The 27065-nt window shown below is 43.1% G+C and overlaps 1 protein-coding gene across 1 annotated transcript; it reads right to left on the reverse strand.

Moving 5' to 3' along the window:
* Positions 1-11426: 11426 nt before the first annotated feature.
* LOC109776385 (uncharacterized) lies at positions 11427-12930 on the reverse strand. The gene is made up of 2 exons (XM_020335027.1): positions 12566-12930; positions 11427-11766 (listed from the first exon to the last, which is right to left on the reverse strand). Exons 1-2 carry the CDS (start codon positions 12928-12930, stop codon positions 11427-11429), a joined length of 705 nt encoding a protein of 234 aa, XP_020190616.1.
* Between the last annotated feature and the right edge of the window lie 14135 nt (positions 12931-27065).

Below are 27065 nucleotides of genomic sequence, written 5' to 3' on the forward strand. Positions count from 1 at the left end.
TTTTTGTAGGTGTGGGAGCCCTTCGATTGGACGATAATGGTGTAATATCGATTGATTGATCTTCATGTGTGGAACTGGAATGGAAACTTGTGCAAGTTGCTGCCTGAAGTGATGAAGTTTGTGTGTGTCATCAGTCATGTGTTGAACCCATTTTGCACTATGTTGAACTTTGGCTGTGTTGAACTTGTTGAACTTTGGCTGTGTTGAACTTGCTTGTTCTAGAATTTATTGTACTTGTACTCAACTTATGCACCAGAATTTCATATGAACTTGTAATGGAGTTTATTATCTTCATGTTGTTGTTCCAGAATTTCTTCATGTTGTTGTACTGGACATGTACTAAGTGCTTGTACTAGATTGATTTGTGCCTTGTGTTATTATGTAGTTCTGCTGGTGCTTGTACTTGTAGACTTGTAGTCTTGACCTTGTACTGGATTGTGCTTGTATGTACTAAGTGCTTGTACTGGAACATAAATTGTCTAGAATTTCTTCAAACACGTCACTAGGTTGTGCTTGTACCCCTTACTTGTATTGGACATGTACTAAATTTGTTTCTTCATGTAGCAAAACCATGTCTTGATCAGAAGTTCACGTCAACTTTGGTTAATTTGGTTATTACCGAAACCGAACCGAAAGCAAACGGTTACAACCGAAACCGAACCGTATCTATGTATAAAACCGTATAAACCGAAGTATAAAAACCGTATAAACCGATAACCGTATAAACCGAACCGAATCAAACCGAAAAAACCGAATGCACAGGCTGAATTGTAGGGTTAATTAGTTATTTTGAAGTAATGCGCTTCGATGCTAGTTTTTTTTAACGAGCACGATCTTTTGGGGGCTTCCAAAACATGTGCACTGACCGCGGATCCAACCACATATCACGTTAGCCCGAGCCATCGCCGTGCCCGTGCCAACCCGCGGCCCACCATTGCCTCCCTTTCCCTTGCCCCACCAAATTGTTATTCTTCTCCGGTGACGAAGCCTGCCATCTCCGGCGGACGGTGAGAGACGAGAGATGTCCATGTCCAGTTCGGCCTCTCCGTCATCATGGCCGCGGTATGGTTCACTACCGATGACCAGATGCCCCGACTGCCCACGCATCGCGCCACTGAAGCGTTTGACAACCATATCGGAGAAGAATGGAAACCATGGGCGGGAATTTGTGAAATGCGAGAGCAAACCAGAAGCGGGGAAGGTTAAATCTATGTTCTGTTGTGTCTTTTTGCTATGAATTCTGACCCCAGATTTATTTATATTTCCTCGGAATTGGTATTTAGGGTTTCCCTTCCCTTTTTCAGAAGCTGAAAACATGCAAGCATTTTGAGTGGCTGGATGAATACGTTGAGAGGCTTCAAACGGATGGCTTAATTGATTTGAGGCACGGGGCAACCCTAGAGGTAGATCTGCCATCGGCGGTGGATAATAAGGGCTATGCCAATGTTCCTCCGATGGTGGCGGATGCGGAACTCAAGGTGGAATTGAAGAAGATCAACAAGAACTTAAGGCAGTTTATCGATCTGAAGAAGCACGCAAATCTGATGGCCGCGGGATTTTATTTTTCTATAATTGTTGTGGGATTTGTTTACTTGTTGATCATCAGTCGTTAGTAGTTGTTAACAAATTATTTCATTCAGCTTCTGTATAAGCAATGTCATGTGTGCTTAATGCCTTGTATGACCAGACAAATTATTTCAAAATTGGAAAGGACAAATAAAATTGAAAACTGATTTCTTGTTTGCAAAATAAAATTTGTAACTTATTGTTCTCTAAAAAAGGAAGAGCAATAAATTCCTTCCAAGAATTTCTAGAAATAATTGTCAACCCATTTTCGTTGGTAATTACGTGATATGTTTGGCGCAATTAGTGGCTAACTGGTTTTTTAGGAATAGTGGCTACTTGGTTTGATACATGCCAAACGTTACGTTCAGATTAGTTGCATTATTTCGTTCATTTTTTACCCAAAAAATCTATACAAAGTGTTAATTGGACAATGTGAACAATGTGGCACGAAGGTTGTCCGCCGAGCCAGTGGATGGACCGGATCGATGGTACCGGATGGAATCCATTGTAAACCAACCCTAAACCCTAAACCCAAAAACCCAAAAAACCCTGATAACCCTAACCCCCCCCCCCCCCCCCCACACACACACAAAACCGTAAAAACATTCAAAATTTTGCCCCACATGGAAACCATTATGCATGAATTCTGTATGGGGTCATGGGATGCCATGAAGAAAGTTTGGGATCATTAGTACATGTACACGCAAGTACGATCTCTGACACGCGCATTTCCGGTCCCTGTACATGTACATGTAAACCAACCCAACATCGATCCGGTTCAGTGGATGGATGCATGCTCTATGTGGCACGAAGTATGTCGGTCGAGCCAGTCGACGGACCAGATCGATGCTACCGGAGGGATTCCATTGTAGACCAACGCTCGACCTATGTCCGGTGTGTGTGATAGGTCCACTGTAAGACAAACATAGTTCCGTCAACCCTAAAATCGTAAACACTGATAACCCTAACCCCCCCCACTAAACCGTAAAAACATTCAAAATTTTGCCCCACATGGAAACCATTATGCATGCATTCTCTATGGGGTCATGGGATGCCATGAAGAAAGTTTGGGATTATACACGCAAGTACGATCTCTGACACGCGCATTTCCGGCCTAGCATGTCAACACCCCGAAAGCACTAGCTGGGTTCCTCACCTGTATGAAACCAACCCAACATCGATCCGGTCCAGTGGATGGATGCATGCTCTATGTGGGACGAAGTTTGTTGGCCGAGCCAGTCAACGGACCGGATCGATGCTACCGGAGGGAATCCATTGTAGACCAACGCTCCACCAATGTCCAGTGTGTGTGCTACGTCCACTGTAAGTTAAACATAGTTCCGTCGACCCTAAAACCCTTAAACCCTAAACCCTGATAACCCTAACCCCCCCACTAAACCGTAAAAACATTCAAAATTTTGCCCCACATGGAAACTATTATGCATGCATTCTCTATGTGGTCATGGGATGCCATTAAGAAAGTTTGGGATCATTAGTACATGTACACGCAAGTACGATCTCTGACACGCGCATTTGCGGGCTTGCATGTCAACACTAAACCCTATACCCTCGTAACCCTACCCCCCCACTAAACCCTAATCCCTGAACCCTGATAACCCTAACCCCCCCACTAAACCCTAAACCCTGAACCCCTAAACCCCTAAAACCCTAAACCCTAATAACCCTAAACCCCTAAACCCCTAAACGAGTTGACAAGATTTTCTTATTTTTTATATCATTTATCCAAATCTCACATAACTCACGCGGCCCACCCCTCCCTAAATCCCGCGATTACAGCTCCGCATTCTAACCACCCGGGTCGTTCGCACCTCCCACGACCGCTGCAAGATCAGATCGGAGACGCCGATCGCCCACAGAATACAGGAGTCGGCGGCCACCACTCGCCGCCCACCGCCAACGTGATCTGAGGGGTCGGACGTCAGTGTTCTTCTCGCCGCCTCCTCCTCGCGTGAACGCGCCGTTTTTCCTTTGCGCCGTCGACCGCGCTATACCGACACTTATAGTTTGCGACGCACTAACCGCCGCCATCTACTCGGCGGCACCGTCTCCGAGAGAAGGTATTACCTGATCGTAACTCTTTATAATCGTTGTCGGCCGCTCCTTTAGTAGTTGAACCCTCATAGGTTTTGCACCCAAATAGGTTCTGTGCTTAAACCCATAAGTGGATCATATGTTAAATGACCCAGTTAATTTTGTTAAAATTAATTCGCTGCTAATTTTGTTATACATTTTCCAATTTTGTTCAGATTAATTGAGCCGGATTTTATCATTGCATATGAGCCAGCAATGTCAGTTTCAGATACGAACCTTCAAAATGGAGAAAAGCCCATCTCCGAAATTACCGATGCGGTAAGTAATTGACTGTTTGTGTACAATCGTTTCGTACACATAATTCATGTGTACTCAGTATAATTTAATGGCATGTAACAGGAACTCGGCGAAAAGCATGGTCATATGAAGTTAGTATGCTCACAGACAAGGTTCGGAAAAACCATGAAACTGTTGTCACCAGACCACAAAAAGTACATCATATCAGAAACCAGTCTTGGCGGTCTAACCCAGATGCATGAAGTGACTCTACGGCGCATAATGTTGGTTAGACTAGCCAAGAGCATAGATATGGACACCCAATCCATTACCATCGGAAAAACGCCAATTCCTATAACAAAAGAGGACGTGCAGTGTATATTCGGCATTCCGATAGAAGGGGAGGATATAGAGCCACATCTGGAAATGCAAACTGACACAGAATTGTTTACCGCCTATGCAAACAATGGGCAAATTTTGATTTCTGACCTCTAAACGGCGATCCGAGCTTCCAAAGCCCCAGACGGCGATTTCCTGAGACTGTTCATTCTGTACGCAATTGGTACTGTTCTAGCACCAACAGCACAACATTATGTGGACTCGAAATTTCTCAACCTTGTTACAGATCTTCAAAACCTTCGGAAATTTAACTGGGGATGTTTCACACTTAATCACTTCTTCAAGTCCGTTCACAAGTTTAGAAATCGAGATCACGTAAATCTACAAGGAAATCTAATTCTGCTCTAGGTTAGTGCTAGATTACTACTTAATGTCCTTTAATTATTGTTCTGTTGCATATCTGTATGGTGATGAACTAATTTATTGTGTAGTATTGGTACTGGGAGCACGTGCGTAGTGGCCGATTGATGTATGCTTGTAGACCCCCTCCATTGATCGCACGATGGGACGAAATGACGGCTACTTTAAGAAGTGATGCTTACGACAAAGGAGGTCTTCATAACGGGCTGGTACCTATCTACAATTGAACTTTCTATATCCGTTTTTTATTTGGTACTAATGGTTCATTATATTTTATAAAAAAAGGCTGCCATGGAAATTTGTGCTACTCAACGACCGTCTGAGAATTCCAATAATTTTCCAAGAAAAAATGATGAACATGTGCATCAACATGATTCGTATCGAGCACCATCACAAGGACAGCAATTTAGTAGCCAGCAAGTATGTACTCCAAAGACTATTTGTTTTTGCAATATCACAAATAGGTGTCATGGAACCTCATTCATTTAGCTATTGTTATCAACGGGGTTTTATTTTGTTTACACAGATTGACATGGTAGTTGAAGCCATGAATGCACGCTTAGCTGATCATGAAAAGAAGGTAGGCAGGAAGTTAATGGAAATTGAGCACATATTTGATGTCAAATACCAAACGCTAGGTGAAGACTTGATCGACATGAAGACTAAAACTGGCACTAATCCTAGGTTGTCGAAGGCCGAGGACGAAATTAAAGACTTAAGGAGGGAACTACATGTATGTCATACTGTGCATTTTGTATTTTGTATGAATATGTTCCTTCATGTTCGTTATTGTTTGCATTGTTACAGGAATTAAAATATGAATTTACAAGCAACCGACAATCAGTGTCACAGAAAGGAGGCGTGCAGGTGATCTTTATGGCTCAACACGTTAATATCTAAAAGTAACAAACTAATGATGAACTACCTTTGTTCTTTGTAGGATCAAGTCAATGTGTGCAATTCATCACTGACAGGAACTCCTAGGGCTAGCCAATTCACGGCAGGGACTTCGACTACACCAAGTGCAAGACATGTGACGGAAAACAATGAGAAACCACAATTAACTCCGATGAAGCATGTCTTTGGTAATGATTACAAGTTCACGGATGAGGACATAGAGACAGCCGTTTACATCCGCGGAACATACGACCCTGTTGAAATAGCTAGAATCGGAGACATTACCCTCACAGCAGAAAAACTGAAGCGAAATTTGGACGACAAATACATTTATGGTGATGTAAGCCCATTATACTCTAGTCTACATCATTACTGCAACAACTTTCTTATTATTGTATGATTGAAAATTTGGCAGGTTATTATGGCATATGCTCGCATTAGCCAAATTGAGAATGATACTACCTCAATCATATCCCCTGAAGAAACCGAAAAGCTGTTACAAATGAAGGGGGTGGTTCCTATTGGACGTGCAGCCTCATGGTTAGCTCGTGTAGCAGAAAAATTTGTAGGGCGCCGAAAGGTACATGTTTTCCACACTTTCATAGTTTATGTACACACTGTACACGACAAATTTCGGTTCTCAACCCAACCCAAATTTTACTGCAGGTGCATGTCCCACTGAATGTACACCAAAACCATTGGATGCTAATGATGTTTAATTTTGACAAAAAAGAAATTCAGACTCTGAACTGCATGAATTATCATTGCGAGAAGACCAAGGAAGATTCTCTTGTAAGTGTTCTCTTGCTGCCTCTTTTGATCCGCATGGCACATGAGCTCCCAAAGTACCGTAACCCTATGTATAACTCGTCGTACCCTAGGTGGACTCGATTCAGTTCTGCATCGACGAAGCTGTCAAGAATGGGTTGATATCACCAGCTAAGAACATCAATTTTGCCGAATGGACCAAAAAACGCTATGAGAACATACCACAACAGACCGATGGGTACGCATGGCCTCATAAATTATTATTTGCCTACACGAAAAAGATTACTGATCTTTAACTAAACATCGCAGGACTTCCTGTGCGGTTTGGACACTGCAGTACATGTTGTCATGGAACGGGGATGAAATGACCGATATTTTCAACCAGGTAATTGAATGCCTAATTTACATTTGTACTTTGTTTAGCTTGAAAGCTATGCTGACATAAGTGTCGGTTATCAAATATAGGCAAGGATAGATATTTTCAGGTGGAAAATATGTACAGCCTTACTGCATTCAAATTGCAACGCGCTTCGTCTCGAATCATATAAGTTCCCCATAACGGTTAGTGCTACATCAAGAATATATCATTTATTTCATAAGTCTCATGATTAGAACTAACGCACCACTCTCTCTTATATAGAAGGAGGTGTACGATGCCCAGCAAGCAGTTCTACCTGATGGTTCAGAAGACGACGTACAATTAGTCAACAATCCTGATGGTTCCAACGAACCCGACACATCCAACTCCCAGAAGGATACCGGTGCACCCAACTCCCCCAAAAGTGGTGCACCCAACTCCCCAAAAAGGAAGAGAGCACGTGGATGCCCGAGAAAGCTAGTCAATCCCGAGGAAGCAGCAAAAACAAAGAGTCTTAAAGAACTGAAACTTAAATTTGACAGCAAGACCATAGCCAACCAAGTGTCTTCGCTACCATCACGGTCACGCAGAGAGCATAAACCAGCACCAGCTTTATTGAGCCCATTCAAACACAAATAGGTAGCATCAATTGATCATCAATTTATAAATGCTCATGCTCATGCTCTACTTTTAGCATCATTTCATACACGTTTAGTTCTTATCAGAAAGTGGAAATAGGTACTTTTGGCAATCATGAGCATCCTCTACTTATAGCAATATCTAATGCATCATCAGTACAAAGCTTGATTTGGCAATAGGTGGAATCGGCAATCATTTGCATGCTTTAACTTTGTGAAGCTACAATCATGCTGAGTTATACACTAAACATAATCATGCCAAGCTATAACTACCATAGTCATAAACCAGGCTTTTCTTAAGCACAGGTGCTTTTTTGTACAGGGTAGACGCATAACTAGGCGTCTCTCCTGTAGAAATAGGCACCGGTGCTTCAGAAAAACCCTATTTATTTTTCTAAGCACCACCCTAAGCATCTAGCATTGTACAAGGCTTAACATGCATCACCAAAATAGTATTAACAACTTGGAACACTAAACCAGAGTAGCAGCGAACTCTTAAGATAAACGGCATAGGTTCAGACACACCATAGGACATCAGTTTTAGAGTCGAACAACAAAGAAACATAAGAGGACACGGCGGTCCTGGGGCAGCAGCAGCTCTCTAGCAGCACATCACTTCTCTCCCTTCTTCAATGGAGGTTGTAGGGCTCATTGACTTTGACAATCTCGAGGAAGCGTGCGTAGGCCGCATGTTTAGCCAGAGTACTGGCCTTATGGTTCTTACCATGTCCATTGCCAGTGCTGAAGGCATGCTGGATCATGCCATCTATGCCGCCACGGATCACCTTGCAACAGAAAGGGCACCCAATCTTGCCAAAGAAACGGTAGTTGATCTTGCCAGCAATCAGATGCCTCGGGGTGTAGCGGCTCTTGCTGTGCCTGCTGTCCATGCCGTCGTCCACGTCGTCGTCATCCTCCTGTGAATTAGTGAATTAGTACACATAGAAGAACTCAGCTAATCTATTATGGTACATTGCCTTAATTACAATGTTTTGAAAGTACGTATGTGTAACATGGCAACTATCTATTTGCTAGAAATAAGGCGTATGTGCACATACATAATTGAGCCAAAGAAATTGACATGCATAAATATGGACGGTGGAATAGTTGCATTTATAGATTAGTGCACAAGTAGTACATAATTAACACATGAAAGACTTGACACACCCACCCGGCCGTCCCCACACGTGGGGACGTGGCGGTCGTGCACGCGGTCGTGCACCTCCTGCAGTTTGCCATCAATTGCTATCGGTCTCACAAGTGGGTCCCCTTGTCATCCACACAACCACGCCACCACATGTACCACATTTTTCTTTCTCCCCGTCTCGACCACTCCACATCTTTCTTTCTCCCCTTCTCGACCAGTGCCGCCGCCGCCGCCATCTCCCGACGACCCCTCTCTTCGCTGCCGGTGCGCCGCCGCCGCCAACTCCGGCAAGTACGTGAGATCTCCCCTCTTCTTCCCTTCCCCAACCGCGTCTCCCTACGGAGGCGGATCTGAGCCGATTGGCTGTTGCCGGCCGGAGCTCGTCGGATCTCTCGATGTCATGTCTGATCTAGATCCAAAAGTTGAAAACGGTTTGGACTGGGTTGGATGACTAGCATGTATTGTTCGGTTTGGTCTAGATTCTAAATGAAAATATCTGGATTGGTTTGGTTTTGATGTGTGCCGTGGATTGGACTCGTTTTAGTTTGGATGCCGAACTATTCCCAGGTTTAGATGAGACGGGCATTGCCATTGTCATTGGCATTGCTTTATTACGTAGATGATAGTAAATAGATTGATTGGCCATTGCCAGTATAGGTTATCACTATGATTTATTATATGTATGATCTTTGTATTGTACTATGTACAATTCAACTTAGAGTTCAACATGTTCTGTGTAGAATGGAGGAAGCACCATGTGGACGCTGCAACTCACGGTGCCGGACCCGCCTTTCTACTGCCACGCTGTTCGGCATCTACTTCCAGCCTTCTTTTGTTGTTGCAGCGGTAACAATTTATATGAACCTTCTGACAGTACATTCTTTTTTTTGCTATTTCCACTAATGTATTGTGTCTATTATTTGTTTTTATCTTACACAGATCGTACCATGCAATGTGAGATTGCCATTCAATGAGCTCATCGGAGACACGGTGACCTTCGACGCTCTTGGGGGCCCATACACTATGCAGGTCGAGAAGGGGCGAAAGATAACCCAGATAGGAGGAGATGATTGGGATCGTTTCATCGCTCGCATGCGTCTTAGTGGGGGTGAATTGATCCGCTTCTCCTTGAGAACAGATAGGCCCAGGATTTCTGTTATCTATCTAAATTTGATTCCGGATAGTGAGGATGAAGTTCATGAGGAGGAGGATGGTGCTGATTCAGATGATGACGATTCAGATGATGATGAGAACCCACTTGTTGAATACCTGTATGCCCAAGGACTCAGACTGGGCGACGAGGAAATCGGCAACCTCTGGGACATGCTTCCGCTACGTGAAGACTACCTAGGGAAGCCATTCGTGACCCGCCTCACAAGGACGAATGTTAAACGGCATATCATGGTATGTTACTTAGTGTGGTAATTACATGATATGCATGCTTAGTTAGTGTAGTAGTTCATATGATATGCATGTTGTAGTACTGTGATGAGAGGCCTAGTTTAGAATTCATTTAGTGAAGAATTTTATGACATGCATGTAGTGTAGTAATATGCGATGATATGCTTAGTGTACGCAGTAATCTAATGATATGCCTAATTATTGTAGTAATTTGATGCTTGGCGTATAGTGTACTGATGTGATGATATATATGCTCAGTGTTGAATCCAATGATATATGTGTCTTGAAGTGTATGCTTTGTTGATAATTGCACGTGACATGATCATATATCATGTCAACTGTTTTAAGAAATTACCTAAGAGGTTACTTGATAGCTGTGACATCGACCCGGACGAAGAAGGCATGGCTGCTGGACTGCGCCTTACCAGAACGGGCTCCATCACCAGCTGTGCCTATGCAGTGGACACGGACGGTCGCACTGTCTTGAGAAGGGCAGGCTGGAAGAAGTTCCTTCGTGGCAAGAATCTTCGGGTAGGACAGGCCATCCTACTCACTGTTGCGAACACCAGTCGCCATGACTTGAGGATGATGATCACCATCCACCTCATTTAGAACTTGTTATGTTAGCTCTTGTTTGCGAGTACTTGTCGTGTATTACCGTACCTATATCTACTCATATCTATGTACTATTGCTTGTGATGGATTGCAACTATTATTAACTGGTAACTAATGCTCTACTAGCTATGATTATTCCACTGTGTGATGTTTCATAGACTGTAGTGTGACATGGTAACTGTTATATATGGTAGAGGCTGGTCTCTAAGACCTTGTACAATGCAAGGTGCTTAGGGATGTGCTTAGAAAAATAAAGCGGTTTTTTCTGAAGCACCAGTGCCTATTTCTACAGGAGAGACGCCTAGTTAAGTGTCTACCTTGTACAAATAAGCACCGGTGCTTAAGGAAAACCTGGTTTATTTCTCTAAGCACCTCTCCTAAGCACCCTGCATTGTACAAGGCCTAATTGGACCGACATGTTGAACTAGTATCAATGGTAGAGGCTGGCTGCCACAAAGTTCCATTCACAAGCTACTATGAATTTGAAATAATGCATAAACAAAATACGAAGCTTTTCTTAAGCACAGGTGCTTATTTGTACAGGGCAGACGCTTAACTAGGCGTCTCTCCTGTAGAAATAGGCACCGGTGCTTCAGAAAAACCCTGTTTATTTTTCTAAGCACCACCGTACGCATCAAGCATTGTACAAGGCTTATCATGCATCACCAAAATAGTATTAACAACTTGGAACACTAAACCAGAGTAGCAGCAAACTCTTAAGATAAACGGCAGATCAACCACCGCACAACATAAGTTCAGACACACCATAGGACATAAGTTCAGACACACCGAACAACAAAGAAACATAGATATCATAAAAGGACACTGCGCTAGCAACTTGAAGGCAGACTTTGATCTCTCTTCATGCCGCGTAGTGGCAGTGGTAGTAGGGGTCAGCCTCCTGTGCTTCTGAAATTTCCACACCTGATTTGATGTTGTCTATTATCTTTCAAGCCTTGTAGGTGGCGTACGCATCCTTCGCTGCGTACTCGATGAGGTAGTCTGGCAGTGGGCTGATCCCCCACAGTTTATGGTCTTCGGTCCTGTTGATCTTCTTCTTCATGTTTTGGTAAAATGGGTGGATGACGCTGGCTGCAACATCAGCCAAGGAGTCGTACTGCTTCTTTCTGCCGGCATATGGAACTCTATAGTTTTTCTGAATGTCGATGTACTTTTCGGGGTTGATCTCCAAACCAGACATCTTCAGCATCTCTTTGTCATTATGAATGCTGAAACCGGCAAAGGTGAACAACTTCTTCTCCTGGAGGAAGCTCTTGAGGCGCTTGGGCCTTCAAGGGGAGAGACATATTGAAGATTAGTAGTAATTTTGAAGATTTAGGAGTTGTTTGGTTTGTGACTAAGTTTGCCAAAGATTGCCACACCTAAGGTTAGGCAAGTTTGACCAACTTAGGTGTGTGTTTGGTTCAAGCCACACCTTAGGCAAGCCACACTTGGGTCCCACATGGCATACACACAAAAAGTGTGGCAAGATTCCCTTAGGCTTGCCAACTTGTGGCCCTCATTTTGATGAACTAACCTTAGGCAAACTTGGCAAAAAATTGTGGCAAAGTGTGACAATGCTAGTGCTAGAACCAAACAATACGAGTGATTAATGCATGAAGTACATGATGTTATTTCTCTTTTTGGATCATACAGTTGAAAATAACACTACAGCAAACTACTTCACTACATCAACTTCAGAAACAACTTTTAATACATCTAGTCCAGTGCATCCACACCGGTAGACACAACACTAATGCATCAATATCAGAAACTACACTAGTATATCAGAAACTACACTAGTAGACACAACACTAATACATCTAGTCCAGTGCATCAACTTCAGAAAATAACACTAATGCATCCACAGCGGTAGACACAACACTAATGCATCAAGATCAGAAACTACACTAGTATATCAAGTTTGGTGATTAATCTGGTGCAAGATTTTAAGATACTAATCCAGTGCATCAGGGTAAAAATCTATGCCAGTCCATGTACTTGAGAAACCACACTAGTGCATCCACTTCACAATCTACACTAGTACATGTAGTTGAGAAACTAGGGTATATGAGTAGGATGGCTCACCATTTTGTGGCCGCAGCGATGTGGTAGACCAGGCAGAGTTCATCCACGCATAACTGCAGAACTGCTGCATACTGCGGAGGTTCGTCATCCCTGGTATACTCCACATCAACGCCAACGAATCTAGGATACCTGCCGATGGCTTTCATGAAGAGCCTCGTGAGCATTTCGTCGGCAGTGTCTGGATTGCTAGTGCAGACGACCTCCAGCGTCTCTTTGCCGTGGAGTTCCACCTTGTCAAGTTTGGTGGTGTAGTCGCGCTTCTCACCGGGGACCTGAACGTTGTCTTCCTTGATGCTCTGCTCTTCCTTGATGCTCTGGTCGGATGTCTCGCCACAGTGACGCTTGGTAGACGGCTCCTCCACCATTGCCCTTCTCCAGCGACGGCCGTTTTGAGACAGAGACGGTGGTTGCAGTTTGTGGAGTAGATGGACGTGGTTCGCATAATGAGGGAGGAATGGAGGAGAAGGTGCCTTTTTGAGTTCTTGGGGAGGCGGTTCGTCGCGTGAGGGAGGCGCTCGTCGTTATCGTGATCGTGGGGGTCGTGGGGCTCGTGCTGTTCGTCTTCCATTCTGTAACCACCCACGGGCCTGCATCGTGGCCCATATCACTAGGTTTGTAGTCGTATGCAGGCCGTGGTGTGTGAGAAAACTCATGTTAGGTAGGTGGGCTTTTCTCCTCCTTCAGCCGGCGGCCGTGATGTAAACATGAGAAGCAAGTTTGCTAAGGTTGTAAACGGACCCAATATTTTTCTACATCTTTGTATCAACATGAAAAGCAATCATGACTAGTTTGCTAAGGTTGTCGGCATTTGTATGGATTCTCTAAGGTTTTTGCAACGATAAAATGCTTAAAACACTTCTGACATGTTGTGATGTTTTCGGTATTTAGTGGTCTACTCACTGGGATTATTCCACTGTGTGATGTTGAAAGGGCATGTAGCCCCTAAGTGTGGTTTTGGTAATTGAATGACAATCTCTATGGACTAATGTTTTCAGTGAGATATATTTGAAGGTTTTGTCCATAGATGGTGCCTCAAGGATATTGGATGGAATCAAGGATGAAGTCCATATATATGAAGATAATGCCTCAAGGATATTGGATGGAATCAAGGATGAAGTCCATATAGATGAAGTTATATTTGCTCTAAGCTTTGGTATTAAATGACAATTCCTATGGAGCATCAAGTGCATTGGATCTTATATGAAGATATGTTCCATAGTGATGCTTGAAGTTCTTTGGGTTGTTATGTGAAGATTGCCGTCAAAGCATCCGAAGAAGTCCTCATGGTATCCCTCTCTGGATACCCCATGCACACGGGCTTATACCGTGCGCACGGGGTCGAGTGTCAACTCTCTGGATACCCCGTGCTCACGGGGCCTAGGTGTTGGCTCTCGAGATTCCATATCCAGCAAGGTTTCAAGTTGGTCTTCTAAGGATCAAGGCTTGAGAGAATAATCAAAGAGAAGAATTCGAGTTATGGTTTCAAGACAAGATCATGGTGAGCTCATGTGTTGGGTTTCGGTTGATCAAGCCTTGAAGCAAGCAACTAGAGTGAAGAATTCATTATGCCTCTCAAGACAAGATCATGGTGATCAAGTCTTGAAGCAAGCAACTAGAGTGACGAATTCATTATGTCTCTCAAGAGTTTGGGATGGAGTTTTTAGAAGGGCAAGTGGTGACCAAGATGATATTCATAGTGGAACTTGATATGGTCATGAAAGAGTCTTTGGTGATATTGTCTTGAAGCAATGAAGTGAAATGAAGAGTTCATTGTGGCTTTCAAGAAACCAAGATGGAGCTTGAAGTAAAGATGTTGGTTGACCAAGATGAAGCTCGAAGAGTATATCTAAGTGGTCAACTCACAAAGCACAAACAATGTACCACGTGAGATCAAGTGATCTAGTGGTATGGTAAGTAATTGTGAATTGTTCTTTGTTACCTAACCCATGCTATATGTTTGTTATGTCTATGTGGGTTAGGTGTTTCTCATAGGCTTGCATCAAAAGGAAAGATCTCGTGTAGCCTATGTGTGGATGACATCAAGTGGTGATGGTCATCGGATTCGAGGAGTCCAAGTGCAAGATGAGATGACATCAAGTGGTGATGGTCATCGAGTTCGGGGAGTCCAGGTGCAAGATGAGAAGCCGGAGGTTATATGCTTTGAAGCTTGCGGTCCACATCATGATCATGTGCATGTGAAGATGGGCTTGAGATAAGGCTTCCCTCATTGCATCATGAGGAAGCAATTCGAGTATCTTCACCAAGTGGTCGTGGACAAGAAAGGGATTCCAACTTGAGGCAAGCATTAAAGTCATCATCAAGCTCAAGTTGAATGTGCAAGGCAAAGGTATTCCTTAGCTAGGTTTTCCTAGTTTTGCCGGTCTCATAGTGCTTGGGGGGAGACCGGATTATAGGTTTGATAGCCGTACTATCAAGAGGGACTCTCGGGCAAGTAGCTTGATCACGTCGCATGTAGAGAGCTCAAACCTTTGCATTACTTGCATCATTCTTTCTTGTTGATCTTGGGTGGTTCTCTATGTGTGGACCTTGGGCTTTTCCATAGCTTCAAAATGAGCCCAAGATCATCGAATTCGGAGTCCGTATGCCAAAGATATCAATGTTTTAGTGGGCTGCTGCTGGCTGTCCTGGGGACTCCGTGTGCATGGGGTATTTGACCCTCGTGGGCACGGGGCCCCATGTGCACGGGGCTTGTACCGTGCGCACGGGACCCCGTGGGCATGGGGTCTAAACCCCCGTGCACACAGGGTGCCCAGGAAATGCATGTTGGAGCCCCAACGGCTAGTTTCTGAGTTTGGCTATTTAAGGGCCCTTTCGTCCCACCGGTTGGGGGTTGGTTCTTACACTTTCAAAACACCATTTTGAGCCTCTCTACACCTCTCCCAAAGCCCTTTCTCCCCTCTATGTGAAGGGGGATTTGTGGATGGATTTGTGAGCCATTTGTTGATCATATCCATTGCATCCCCTCTCCTCAATCTCCTACTTTCAAATGTGCATCTTGTGAGATTGAGAGAGTGTGTTCAGCATTTGTTGCTTGGCATTGCATTGCATTTGTTGCATTGGTTTGAGCTCCCCACATCGATTAGTTCGAGTGAGAGTCCGTGAGTTTATTACTCTTGGAGGTTTCGGCCTCCTAGATGGTTTGGTGATATTCATTGTGAAGATTGTGAAGAGGCCTATGTGGCCAAGGTTCCCCCGGAAGCTTCCTCTTGTGGTGTGCTCCGGGGAAGGGTGTTGAAGTGGCCTAGGTGGTCAAGTTCCTCCGGAAGCTTCCTTGCTTGTGGTGTGCTCCGGAGAAGTTTGTAAAGGTGTGGTGGTCGCCTTCAAGACCAACCCCGAGTGAATCGAGGCTCATCTGTTGGGGGTGACTCGAAAAGGAGAATACGGTGAGTCACTTGGTGACGCCCCGGAGCTTTGGCTTCGGCACCGCTCTAACGGAGATTAGCACTCTCACGAGTGTGAACTTCGGGATAAATCCGCGTCTCCGACTCACTTGTGGTTATCTCTTACCCACACCCTTTACTTACCGCAATTCATACTTGCTCATATTGATATATCTTGTGCTAGTTGAATTGTTTAGTTGTTCCTACATTTCCATATCTTGTGATATAGTTTGTGCTTGCTAGTTTCCTTAAGTGCCTATCTTGTTTAGCATAGGTTGTTGGTGCACTTAGTTGAGCCTAGCATATTTAGGATTTGTGCTTGAAAGGTATCCGTTTAGTTTAATTCCGCATTAGGATAAAGCCAAATCCGTAACAGTTTTAAAACGCCTATTCACCCCCCTCTAGTCGTCATCTAGATCCTTTCAGATGTTTTGTACGTGCCAGGTTGTAGTATGAAATGCTAACTGTTCTATATGGTAGTGGTTGGTCTCTAATTGGACCGACATGTTGAAACTAGTATCAATGGTAGAGGCGTTTCGTTGTGCGCCACATCCAACAGTTCACATAATTAATTATCCAAAGATTAAGGTATCAAACCCTTGGTCATACAAAGCAACATTTCGTTCCTAAAAATTAAGGTACTTCCACATTCAAACTAACTAATACTACAAATTCGAAGGAACTACTTAATACATTAACAGCACATAGGGAAGTAGCCCTGGTCCAACGGCTTGAGAAAGGACGAACAAAAGCTGAAAGAAGAAGGATCAGCCAGTAGCAGCACCATCAGCCTCCCAGCCTCACAACTTCAGCCAGCCTGGTGAACTCCAGGTTTTTTCCTGCAAAACACACATGGGATGTTGGAGGCAAGAAAATAAATTTGCCAGGGGTCTTGTCATGGCATCTAATCGCACGGAATGCTAGTACAAATGATGGAGAACAAAACATCCAACATGAGCAAATTCATAGGAGTTCTAGATCCATGGATACCATCAAGAAAAAATGCTCAGTTCTAATTCAGACACAACACTTGGTGAAAACATGCATATTCATATCAGCAACATTGATATGGCATCTTTGCAAGCTTGGGTCAGTGACTTGTCTTGTGTTTCATGGCATGACAATAATTTTAACAATAAATAGACATGAAATTGACCCAAACTCATGTACAAAGTTAGGAGATATGATGCATGGATTAATTCACAAATACATGACAAAATGCCAACTTTGTATAGAATTTGCAGTACTGAAATATTTCAGTGTGTACCGGTGTGTACTGAAACTGCAGTACTGAAATAATTCAGTGTGCATCGGTGTGTACTGAAATTGTAGTAACGAAATATTTCATTGCCTACCGGTGTGTACCGAAATATTTCAGTGTCTACCACTACAGCATTACAAATTTTGCCTAGGGCAGTACCGAAATATTTCAGTGCCTACCGGTGTGTACCAAAATATTTCAGTGTCCACCACTACAACATTACAAATTTTGCCTAGGGCAGTACCGAAATATTTCAGTGCCTACCGGTGTGTACCAAAATATTTCAGTGTCCACCACTACAACATTACAAATTTTGCCTAGGGCAGTACCAAAATATTTCAGTGCCTACCGGTGTGTACCGAAATATTTCAGTGTCTACCACTAGAACATTACTAATTTTTCCTAGGGTTCATATGATGCCTAGGGTTCACATACATCATAATCATCCTCCAAATCCATGTACTCAAATATTCATGCAATTCATTGAGATTAAAATGCCATATAGCATTCCCTCTCTGAGCTATTACGATCAGTATCACCACAATGTAAGCACGAGCAGTAGGAAGATGAGGAGTGGGGAAGCTTACTCTAAACATAGCTACCGCCGCCGTTCAAACGAGGAGAGCGGCGAGGGAAGCGTCGAGAACGGCGGGGAAGCGAGCTCGCGACCACTGTCCTCCTCATCTTGTGCTTCGGAGTCTCCGATGACTCGGTTGGAGGCTGCACAATCTGCAACGGCACCTCGTGCACGGTGGGTTCCTGATCCAGTGGATGCTCTACCCTGGATCTGAACGCCCACCACCTCCGCCTGGTCCACTTGCTGGACGAATTGGCCTGCTCCATCGCCCAGAGGAGGATCTCGATCTTGTGAATCGGTTGTGCGGGCGGGGGGCAAAGCTTTGCCCTCTCCTTCTTCGTCAAATTCTTGAGAGTGGCCATTGCCGTCCAGCTCATCTGCCTTGTGTTGTCAAACCAAGAATGGATCTCCCTCAACCTGGCCAACTTGACCTGGTCGCCGCCGGCGATCTACACGAAGTCGGTGTTCTCGCCGCCGGCCATCAGCTCGATCTGCCGATTCTTGCTTCGATGGAAGAGGGGGTGGGGGTGGGTGGGGGGGAGAAGGAGGAGATGACTGCGGTGGACTTGGAGGAGAGGGCGGAGATGGCCGTCGATGAGTAATTGTGGAAGGTGTAGCACCATGGCGGCGGTTTTGCATTCGACGAGAGGGGCGGCGCGTGCAAATTTTCCTAGGACTAAACTGCCCCTATATTAAAACGCGTCCCCACCTTGTCACGAGTACCGGCCCCACTCGTTTTAGTACTTTCGCATACTTTCATCGGAGTACTACCCAGTACTTCGTATTTGTCTGCCGTTAGATCGACATCAACGAACGGTTCTAAAAAAGCCCAACCACTCTAAAACTTGTAGATATTACTATGGTATATTGCTGAAGATGTCCGACGAAATTACTTTGTAAAAGTGCAGAAGTTTTTTGATGGTATGCCATCCACAATTTTTTTTGTCGTTCATCACATATTGTAATATTAATTAATTTTCATGCAAGATCAATGTGATCTTCAGTGAATAACAAAAATATCTTGATGTTTACAGGTCACTTTTTTCTTGATTATGTAGTTTCCTAAGATACAACAACTTCAACTTGATAACTCCCCACTCCAGCATGGGTGAAGATGTAGAGGGAAGTGGTTATACATACTATGAGATTAAAAATTTCAGATAAGTGCGGTATTTCGATTCTTCGCTATTCCTCACTATGTCTCAAGTCTCGACTATAAATTCTCCTTTAGAGAATGGGTGAAAACATGAGAATTAGGCAGCTATTTTTTTATTGGAAAGCTTGACACGACCTCAATGGTAGCATATATTGGAAAGCTGTAAGCAATTGGTTTCGTGGGTAATTGGCCATAATATCTTTGTTCCTATTGTTCGTCTATTGCCGACAATTGAATGATACAAGTAGGAGGATTGATCTTCTGTCATGTATCTTCTAAAGTTTCATTGTCAAAGGAGAATCCATTATTCATTGTTTTCATGATCCTTGGAGAATCAAATTGATAAGTAAAGCATCAACTTTAGGCAATATTGCTTGCAGGAATGCGCGAGGAATCATCTAGTTAATTCAGTGCCCATAGTCAGTTGTTGTTTTCTGCATGTTTTTGGTTTTACAAAATATCCATATTTACAGAGCTCAAAATAACTTGGAGATTTATGAGGAATTTTTTCAGAGATAGAAGAATCCAGAGGGGACGGGAAGACGCTAGGGGGCCATCCCAGGCCCCCACGTGCCCAGGTGGAGCGGCCGGGTGCCACTCGTGTGGGGCCCCTGGCCACCGCCTTTCACCCAGTTTTTGCCTATAAATCATATAATTCCAGAAACCCTTTGTACCATTTTTCATGATTTTTCCGCCATCGCAAATTCCTGTTCCTGGGGATCCAATCTGGAGGCCTGTTCCGGCACTCTGTCGCAGGGGGAATCAATCATCGGAGCCATCTTCATAAACCTTGCTACCACCATGACCATGTGTGAGTATTTTCCTTAGGATCTTAGGGTCCATAGAAGTAGCTAGATGCAACCTCTATCCTTTGTGATTCAATACAAAGTTCTCGTGAGCTGCCTGGTCAGGATCCATATGATGTAACCGGTGGTTGTGTTTGTTGGGGTATGATGAATTGTCACTTTATGAATCAGATTGTTCACTGAATTATATCGAATCTTTTGAAGTTTCTTTGCTGCATAATCAAGTAGTCATGTGTGCTCTCCGATCTACTCCCTCTGTCCCACAATATAAGACGTTTTTGTAAGCTAAAACAACTTGCAAAAATGTATTATATTATGGGACGGAGGGGGTATTTGTCTTCTTTGGCCAAGATTGACAGGTAGTTCTTCACATGGATTTGTGCATGGTAGTGGGTTCAATCTTATGGTGATTCATCCCATTGATGGAAAGGGAATGGACACATATTGTATTTTTACTACTAAGGATAAAACGATGGTTTCTTTATCACACTTGGATGATAGTTTTACTGTCTACATTATGCCACTTTGCTTATTGCAGTACTCTATTTGTTACAAACTTAATACCTCGAAATGCATGCCGGATAGCGGTCTTTAACTAGAGTATTAGTTGTAGATGCAATTGATTATGGTCTACATATCACGGATGTAATGCATATAGAAGATTAAGCCATGAATGATCATAGTCATAAATATAAATATTGCAATTTAATCGTTGCCCAACTGTAATTTGTTCACCACAACACACTAATCTTGCTTGGAGAGATGCCTCTAGTGAAACTATGGCCCACTGGGTCTATCTTCTTTAATTGCATACACCGTTACAATTTATTTTCTTGTTATACCGGGCACGAGGAGGAGGAAGTTAGTCTTGGTGGACAGGTGGTGCCTCAGAAGGACACCTTTCAATATTTGGGGTAAATGCTGCAGAAGGATGAGGGTATTGATGAAGATGTGAACTATCGAATCAAAGTCATATGGATGAAGTGGCGCCAAGCGTCTGGCATTCTCTGTGACAAGAGAGTGCCACAAAAGCTGGAAGGAAAGTTCTATAGGATGGCGGTTCAACCCGCAATGTTGTATGTCGCTGAGTGTTGACCGACTAAAAGGCGACATGTTCAACAGTTATGGGTGGCGGAGATGCGCATGTTGAGATGGATGTGTGGCCACACGAGGAAGGATCGAGTCCGGAGTGATGATATACGATAAAGAGTTGGGGTAGCACCCATTGAAGAGAAGCTTGTCCAACATCGTCTGAGATGGTTTAGGCATATTCAGCACAGGCCTCCAGAATCTGCAGTGCATAGCGGATGGCTAAAGCATGCAGATAATGTCAAGAGAGGTCGGGTTAGACCGAGTTTGACATGTGTGGAGTCCGTTGGAGTATCTGCAAAGAACTAGACATGGACAGGGGTGCGTGGAAGCTTGCTATCCATGTCCCAGAACCATGAGTTGGTCGCGAGATCTTATGGTTTTCACCTCTAGCCTACCCCAACTTGTTTGTGGCTAAAGGCTTGATCTTATGGGTTTCACCTCTAGCCTACCCCAACTTGTTTGGGACTAAAGGCTTTTGTTGTTGCTGTTGTTGTTGCTGCTGCTATTGCTGTTATTGATGGTATTTTTGTTGTCTTCTGCATCATTGATATGTATCGGAATTTGTTTGAGTGTTAATGAATCGTGAACATCTGACATTTGTTAGGGTGAGAGATCATGTCATTGGTTTTTCCAAAGAGGTTGTGTTCAAAAATATCGCCATGAGATTTTGGGCGTGGCCTCCATGATTGTTGTGCTTGCTTAATTTCTAGTTCATTACAAATTGATGACCTACACAATAGATAATTGGATCAACATGGTGAACAATTTATCCCTTCATTGTTGTATATATAGGATGTCGACCAGGAAACAACAACAATGGCCAAAAATTTCTTAGGATAATATATGAAGGACCAAGGATCTAGCACAGTACCCAGGTAAACTTTTATACTTTATATTGTTATATAGCAAAAAATCAACACTGGTTAATTAATCTACACATCAGGCCATCATGGTTTGATTCAGAATGACGCGAACATTTACAGTTCAATATTTTCATATTTTGAGGCTAAAGTGTTGATTATGCCGGATAGTCAGTAAACTTATTTACTTTCATGAAGGCATACATCGATTTTACTCAAGACTTTGATCAACAAGGATCCATGTTGTGTGTAGCCTTAAATTTTTCTTCCAACTATTATGGGATCATTGCACTGTTCATGTATCAAAAAGTGTATTCTTTTATTAATCGTGTCACGACAGTTGGCATCCTACATTTAATGCAATGCATATATCATATATGTTTATGTTTCCTTCTTCCCATAGCATATGCACGAATAACCTTAGCTGTTACCATCATTTTCTGCACCTTTTTGTTGAAATCCATGAGGGCTAATTCATGCCACATCTGAACATCACTTTACTTCATAAATTATATCCTCATGCATCTATTGTCCCTTCAATTTTTCCATCGTGGATGGCCAAACATTAAGATATTTATATAGTGAGATATAATTATATAAGGATTTTATGTACTTGGCTATTTTTGAAATGCTAAGCCTGATTAATTAGCTTTGACAGGTATAATTTTCTAAACTCTTACTAACTTTTGTGATTAGAATATTTGCGTTAGATACTATTATTAAGCATGTCACTGATTCTCTCTAGCATTTCCTGAAATACTTCTTAGTTTGACATCTCCCAGTGAGACATATATGTTCTTCTAGAAGGGAGAGAGGTTTAGATGTTCTGTGTTCAGCATGTTAGCTGCACGTGGATGATCGTACAATATTGGTATCGTTGTTCAATGTCTTTTGATAATGAGGATTGCAGATTATTTGCAATTTCCAATTCAATAGTGGGATTGCAAGTTGCTATAATTGAGCTACTAATTAAACTGATATTGCTTTCGCTCTCGATGGTATCTCAGTCACTACATGCAAACATTTGTAGGCAGTAATTGCATGCTGAGACCTGAGAGTGTCACTATAACTTCTGCATTCTTCTACACTGACACTTCATGTTGTAACCTGGAAATGCACACGACACTACAAAAAATACACTTCCGTGATGATACGTGTTTGTCACAGTAGGTCGCGTTTTCTGTCATGTATGTACATCCATGACAAATTTATGACAGAATCAAGATAGTCATACCTGTGCTGTCGTAGAAGTGTTCCATGACATTGCCAAAATTATCATCACGGAAGTGTCCACTTCCATGATGATAAATCGCGCGTCACAGAAGTGCTTTCCTCAAGGGTGATCGACACGTGGCATCCACCGTAACGGAACGCCGTTAAGCTATCGGGTCGGGTTTTGGATCCGATAACCCGTTAACAGCCCCGACCAATGGGGATTTTCCACGTGTAAAATCATCATTGGCTGGAGGAAACACGTGTCGACTCATCGTTGGGACAGATGTCATCCACTCATTGGACGGAAGGCGCCTATGATACGTCGACACGTGGCACGGCCCAACAGAGGCCCATTCCTGTGAAAAGGCTGGCCCGTTTGACTTGGTCAAAAGGTGGCGGGCCGGCCCATGGAAAGCCTGTTAACGGCTTGTTCGCATATAGCCCATTTACAGCCCGCTAACCCAAGGGCCGTTACGCCCTATCCGAATTAGGCCCAGTAGCGTCATCTGGGCCATCCAATATGATTCCAGCCCGTTTTCACTTCTGGCCCATGTATGGCCCATGACGTCTTTCGGCCCATATGAGGCCCTATGTAACTCTTGGCCTATTAACGGCCCGTGGTGAAACTGGCCCGTAATGAACAGTGTATCACTTTACACCCATTAACGACCCGTGGTGAAACTGGCCCGTAATGAACAGTGTATCACTTTATACCCATTAACGACCCGTTATTCCGTTGGGTCGTTTCTAGCCCATGTTATCTTTCGGCCTTCTCATAGCCCATTTATTCTTGGGCTCATTTCCAGCATTCGTTTACTTACGGCCCGTTACTGTCATTTTCTGCTTGTGGGCCAAATTCAGCCCGTGGTTACAGTCGGCCCGTTTGTGGTCCGTTAATACGTTGGGCCGTTTTCATAGCGTCATCAAATACGGCCTATTAACGATGGCCCATTATGGTCGGCCCATGAACGGACGATTCCAACTCTAGCCCGTTTACGGCCATAATGCGGTCTGTTTGGCCCATGTTTGGCCAATCGATCATACGGCCCATATAAGGCCCATTGATGATACGGCCTGCAGAAGGCCCATTGTTTCTAGGGCCCGTAGAAGGCCCATTGTTTCTACGGCCCGTAGAAGGCCCACTGTTTCTATGGCAGTAGGAGGCCCAGTGTCACTACAGTAAATATTAGCCCATGGTTATTGTGGCCTAGTTTTAAAAAATAGGTTATTGCAGCCACTAGCTAACCGCGGAAAAAGAACTGCAATGACTACAAGCAAACAAATAAACAAGACAACAAGGAAATAAATAAGCAAGCAACTAACGCTAGGCTATCACGGCTATTACACATATTACATCCACTGGGCATCAAAGTTCGCCACCAGTGCAAATATAGGGAACAAAGCAGCATATCATATACACTGGTTGTCAAAGTTGGCGACCAGCGCAAATAAACGCCGCAGCAAAACAAATCCAGAACTGAAACCACTTTAGAAGATCTCAAGAAACAATATCCTAGGTACCCATAATGCTGGCAAGATGCTTAGCAAGCTTATTAACTTTCTCTTGTTTGGCGCTTAAATCCTCCAGCGCTTGCTGTTGCACCAGAAAATATGCATCTGAATTCTGCAGGGACTTCCTCAGTCCTTCAGCTTCCTGTCGTAGCACATTTGATCGATGTCTTTCAACTTTAAGTTGAGACTCAAGAAGACGAACTGATTCAGGCAGCGAGTTCGAAGAGCTTGTGCCAGCAGTAGTGGCAGTAACTCGAACACTACATCAAGACAGGACTTTTGGGTTCCCTCACTGTCGTCAAGATAGTTTTTATCAGCTTTCTTGGAGACCAACAGGGATGTCTCACTATCTTGAACCTTATCTGCATTACTTCCTTTACCATTGGATAACGCGGTACTGTTCTCCAATATTTTGTCCGCATTCTAAAAGAGAAACAAGCAGACACATCACATATTTACCATGTTGTATATGAAACTCATTTTGGTAAATGAGTTCAGTAGTAAAATGGACAGAATAACAGCATGAAACAAACATATATCTATGTACCATGGTCACTTTATGGTCTATATCATTCTAGTTTTTGTTGCCAAATCAAGATAGAGACACAGTTCAAATAATATTTGTTCAAGACAAAGCAGAATAGACAGAATATAAGTGTGGGTAACTATAGAGCAATAACAACACTTGTAATGTGCATGACATGAGAACATAACTGTTTATTCAATTGAAACTGAAATCAACATAGAGCAGGTTACAACAGCAAACCAGTTAAAGAAACAGGTTTAAAACATACCTGTTGCGCCATTGGAGTTTCAATTCCATCCTTCAAAATTGAAAATAGTTGGTATGAGTAAATACAGTAATGCAAGAGCAAAGGAGTATGAACCATAGCTACAGAACCTGACCTGAGAACAAATCTTCTTCTCCTTTAAGCGTTGAGTTGGGATTCGGAGTGGTGATCCTCGTGCTTTGGGCACTGCAGTTCCCTTACTAACTGCTCGTGTTTGGGTGCTCTGTGGTGGAGACGGTGATGTGTCAACAGGAACTGGGTTACTATCTGCCGGGGTTGGGGTTAGAAGGGGTGTAGCTAGTTCTCTGTCCAACTGGGTAGGGGTACAATCTGCGAGAGTCTGGGTTATGTGTGGTGGATATGGTCCTTGGGCAAGTACAACTGTGGTTCTATCTGCATCAACTGGTAGCACTATCTTTTCTGAAGACCGTGTTGTTACTCCCTTAGATACTGCCATCACGCTCTCCAATTCAAATGGCTGATAAACAAGAAAAGTAATTGAAAGTATAGACATTGTATGATAGACAGGTGCAATGGATAGTGGGGAATAAAACAGGGCATGAAATAATTCATATTTATGTTGTCTAACCAAACAGGATAGCATGACACAATTTCACATATATGATGGCTAACTAAACAGGATAGCATGACATAATTTCACATTATGATGGCTAACTAAAAAAGATGGAAAGACATAGTTCAAAATATGAGACTATGTAAACAGGATGACATGACATAACTATATAATGTGTTTATTAAATAGGTTGGCATGCCATAATTCACATACATTCACGGATAGAATGCCATAATTCAAAATATGATGACTGTAAACACTAAACAGGATGAGATGATATAACTATATGATGTCTTTATTAAATGGGTTGCCATGCCATAATTCAGATAGATGATGTGTATGTACTATGTAAACATGATGGCATGATATAATTCAAATATATGATTTATATAGTAAGCAAGTAAGCAGATGGCAATCCATATATGATGTAAAAACTAAGCAATGCAAGACAACATGCATGACATGGGTAATATAACCCTGCCAAGTTTGAGCATAGACATCAGGGGGGAAATAGGACTGGTCATCAGTCTCTGAATCCTCCTCTGAGGAGCTCTCTGTAACCAGCAAGATGTCTGCTTCAGCAGGTAGCATTGTCTGCTCTGAATACCTTGTTTTCACTCCAGATACTTCCATCCCCGCTTCAAATGGCTGATGCACAGGAAGAGTAGTTGAATATACAAACGTTGTCGACAAATGGAACACGTAATACAAAAAAATGATAGCATGATATAATTCACATACATGATGATTGGCTAAACAGCATGGCATTGCATAATTCACATATATAATGCCTTTGCAACAAGATAGCATTGTATAATTCACATATATAATGTCTTGCAACAAGATGGCAATGCATAATTCACGGTAATTAGACACTGAACAGGTGGCATTCACACAAAGCATGTCTAAACTAATCAAATGACATAGCAATGCGAGACAACATACGCATGATATGAGCAACATAACCCTCCCAAGTTAGAGCATACACCTCGGGGGGGGAATAGGACTGGTCATCTGTCTCTGAATCCTCCTCTGAGGAGCTATCCGTAACCAGCGAGATATGCACTTCATCAGATAGCATAGTCTGCTCTGAAGACCTTGTTTTCACTCCAGAATTTGCCATCACCGTGTCAAATGGCTGATGCACATGAAGAGCAGTTGAATGTACTAACATTGTTGACAAATGTAATATGTAACAAAAAAAAGGATGGCCTGATATAATTTACATAAGATGACTGGCTAAGCAGGATGGCAT

The sequence above is a fragment of the Aegilops tauschii genome, chromosome 4 (assembly GCF_002575655.3).
Source record: "Aegilops tauschii subsp. strangulata cultivar AL8/78 chromosome 4, Aet v6.0, whole genome shotgun sequence".
In the NCBI taxonomy this organism is placed as follows: domain Eukaryota; kingdom Viridiplantae; phylum Streptophyta; class Magnoliopsida; order Poales; family Poaceae; genus Aegilops; species Aegilops tauschii.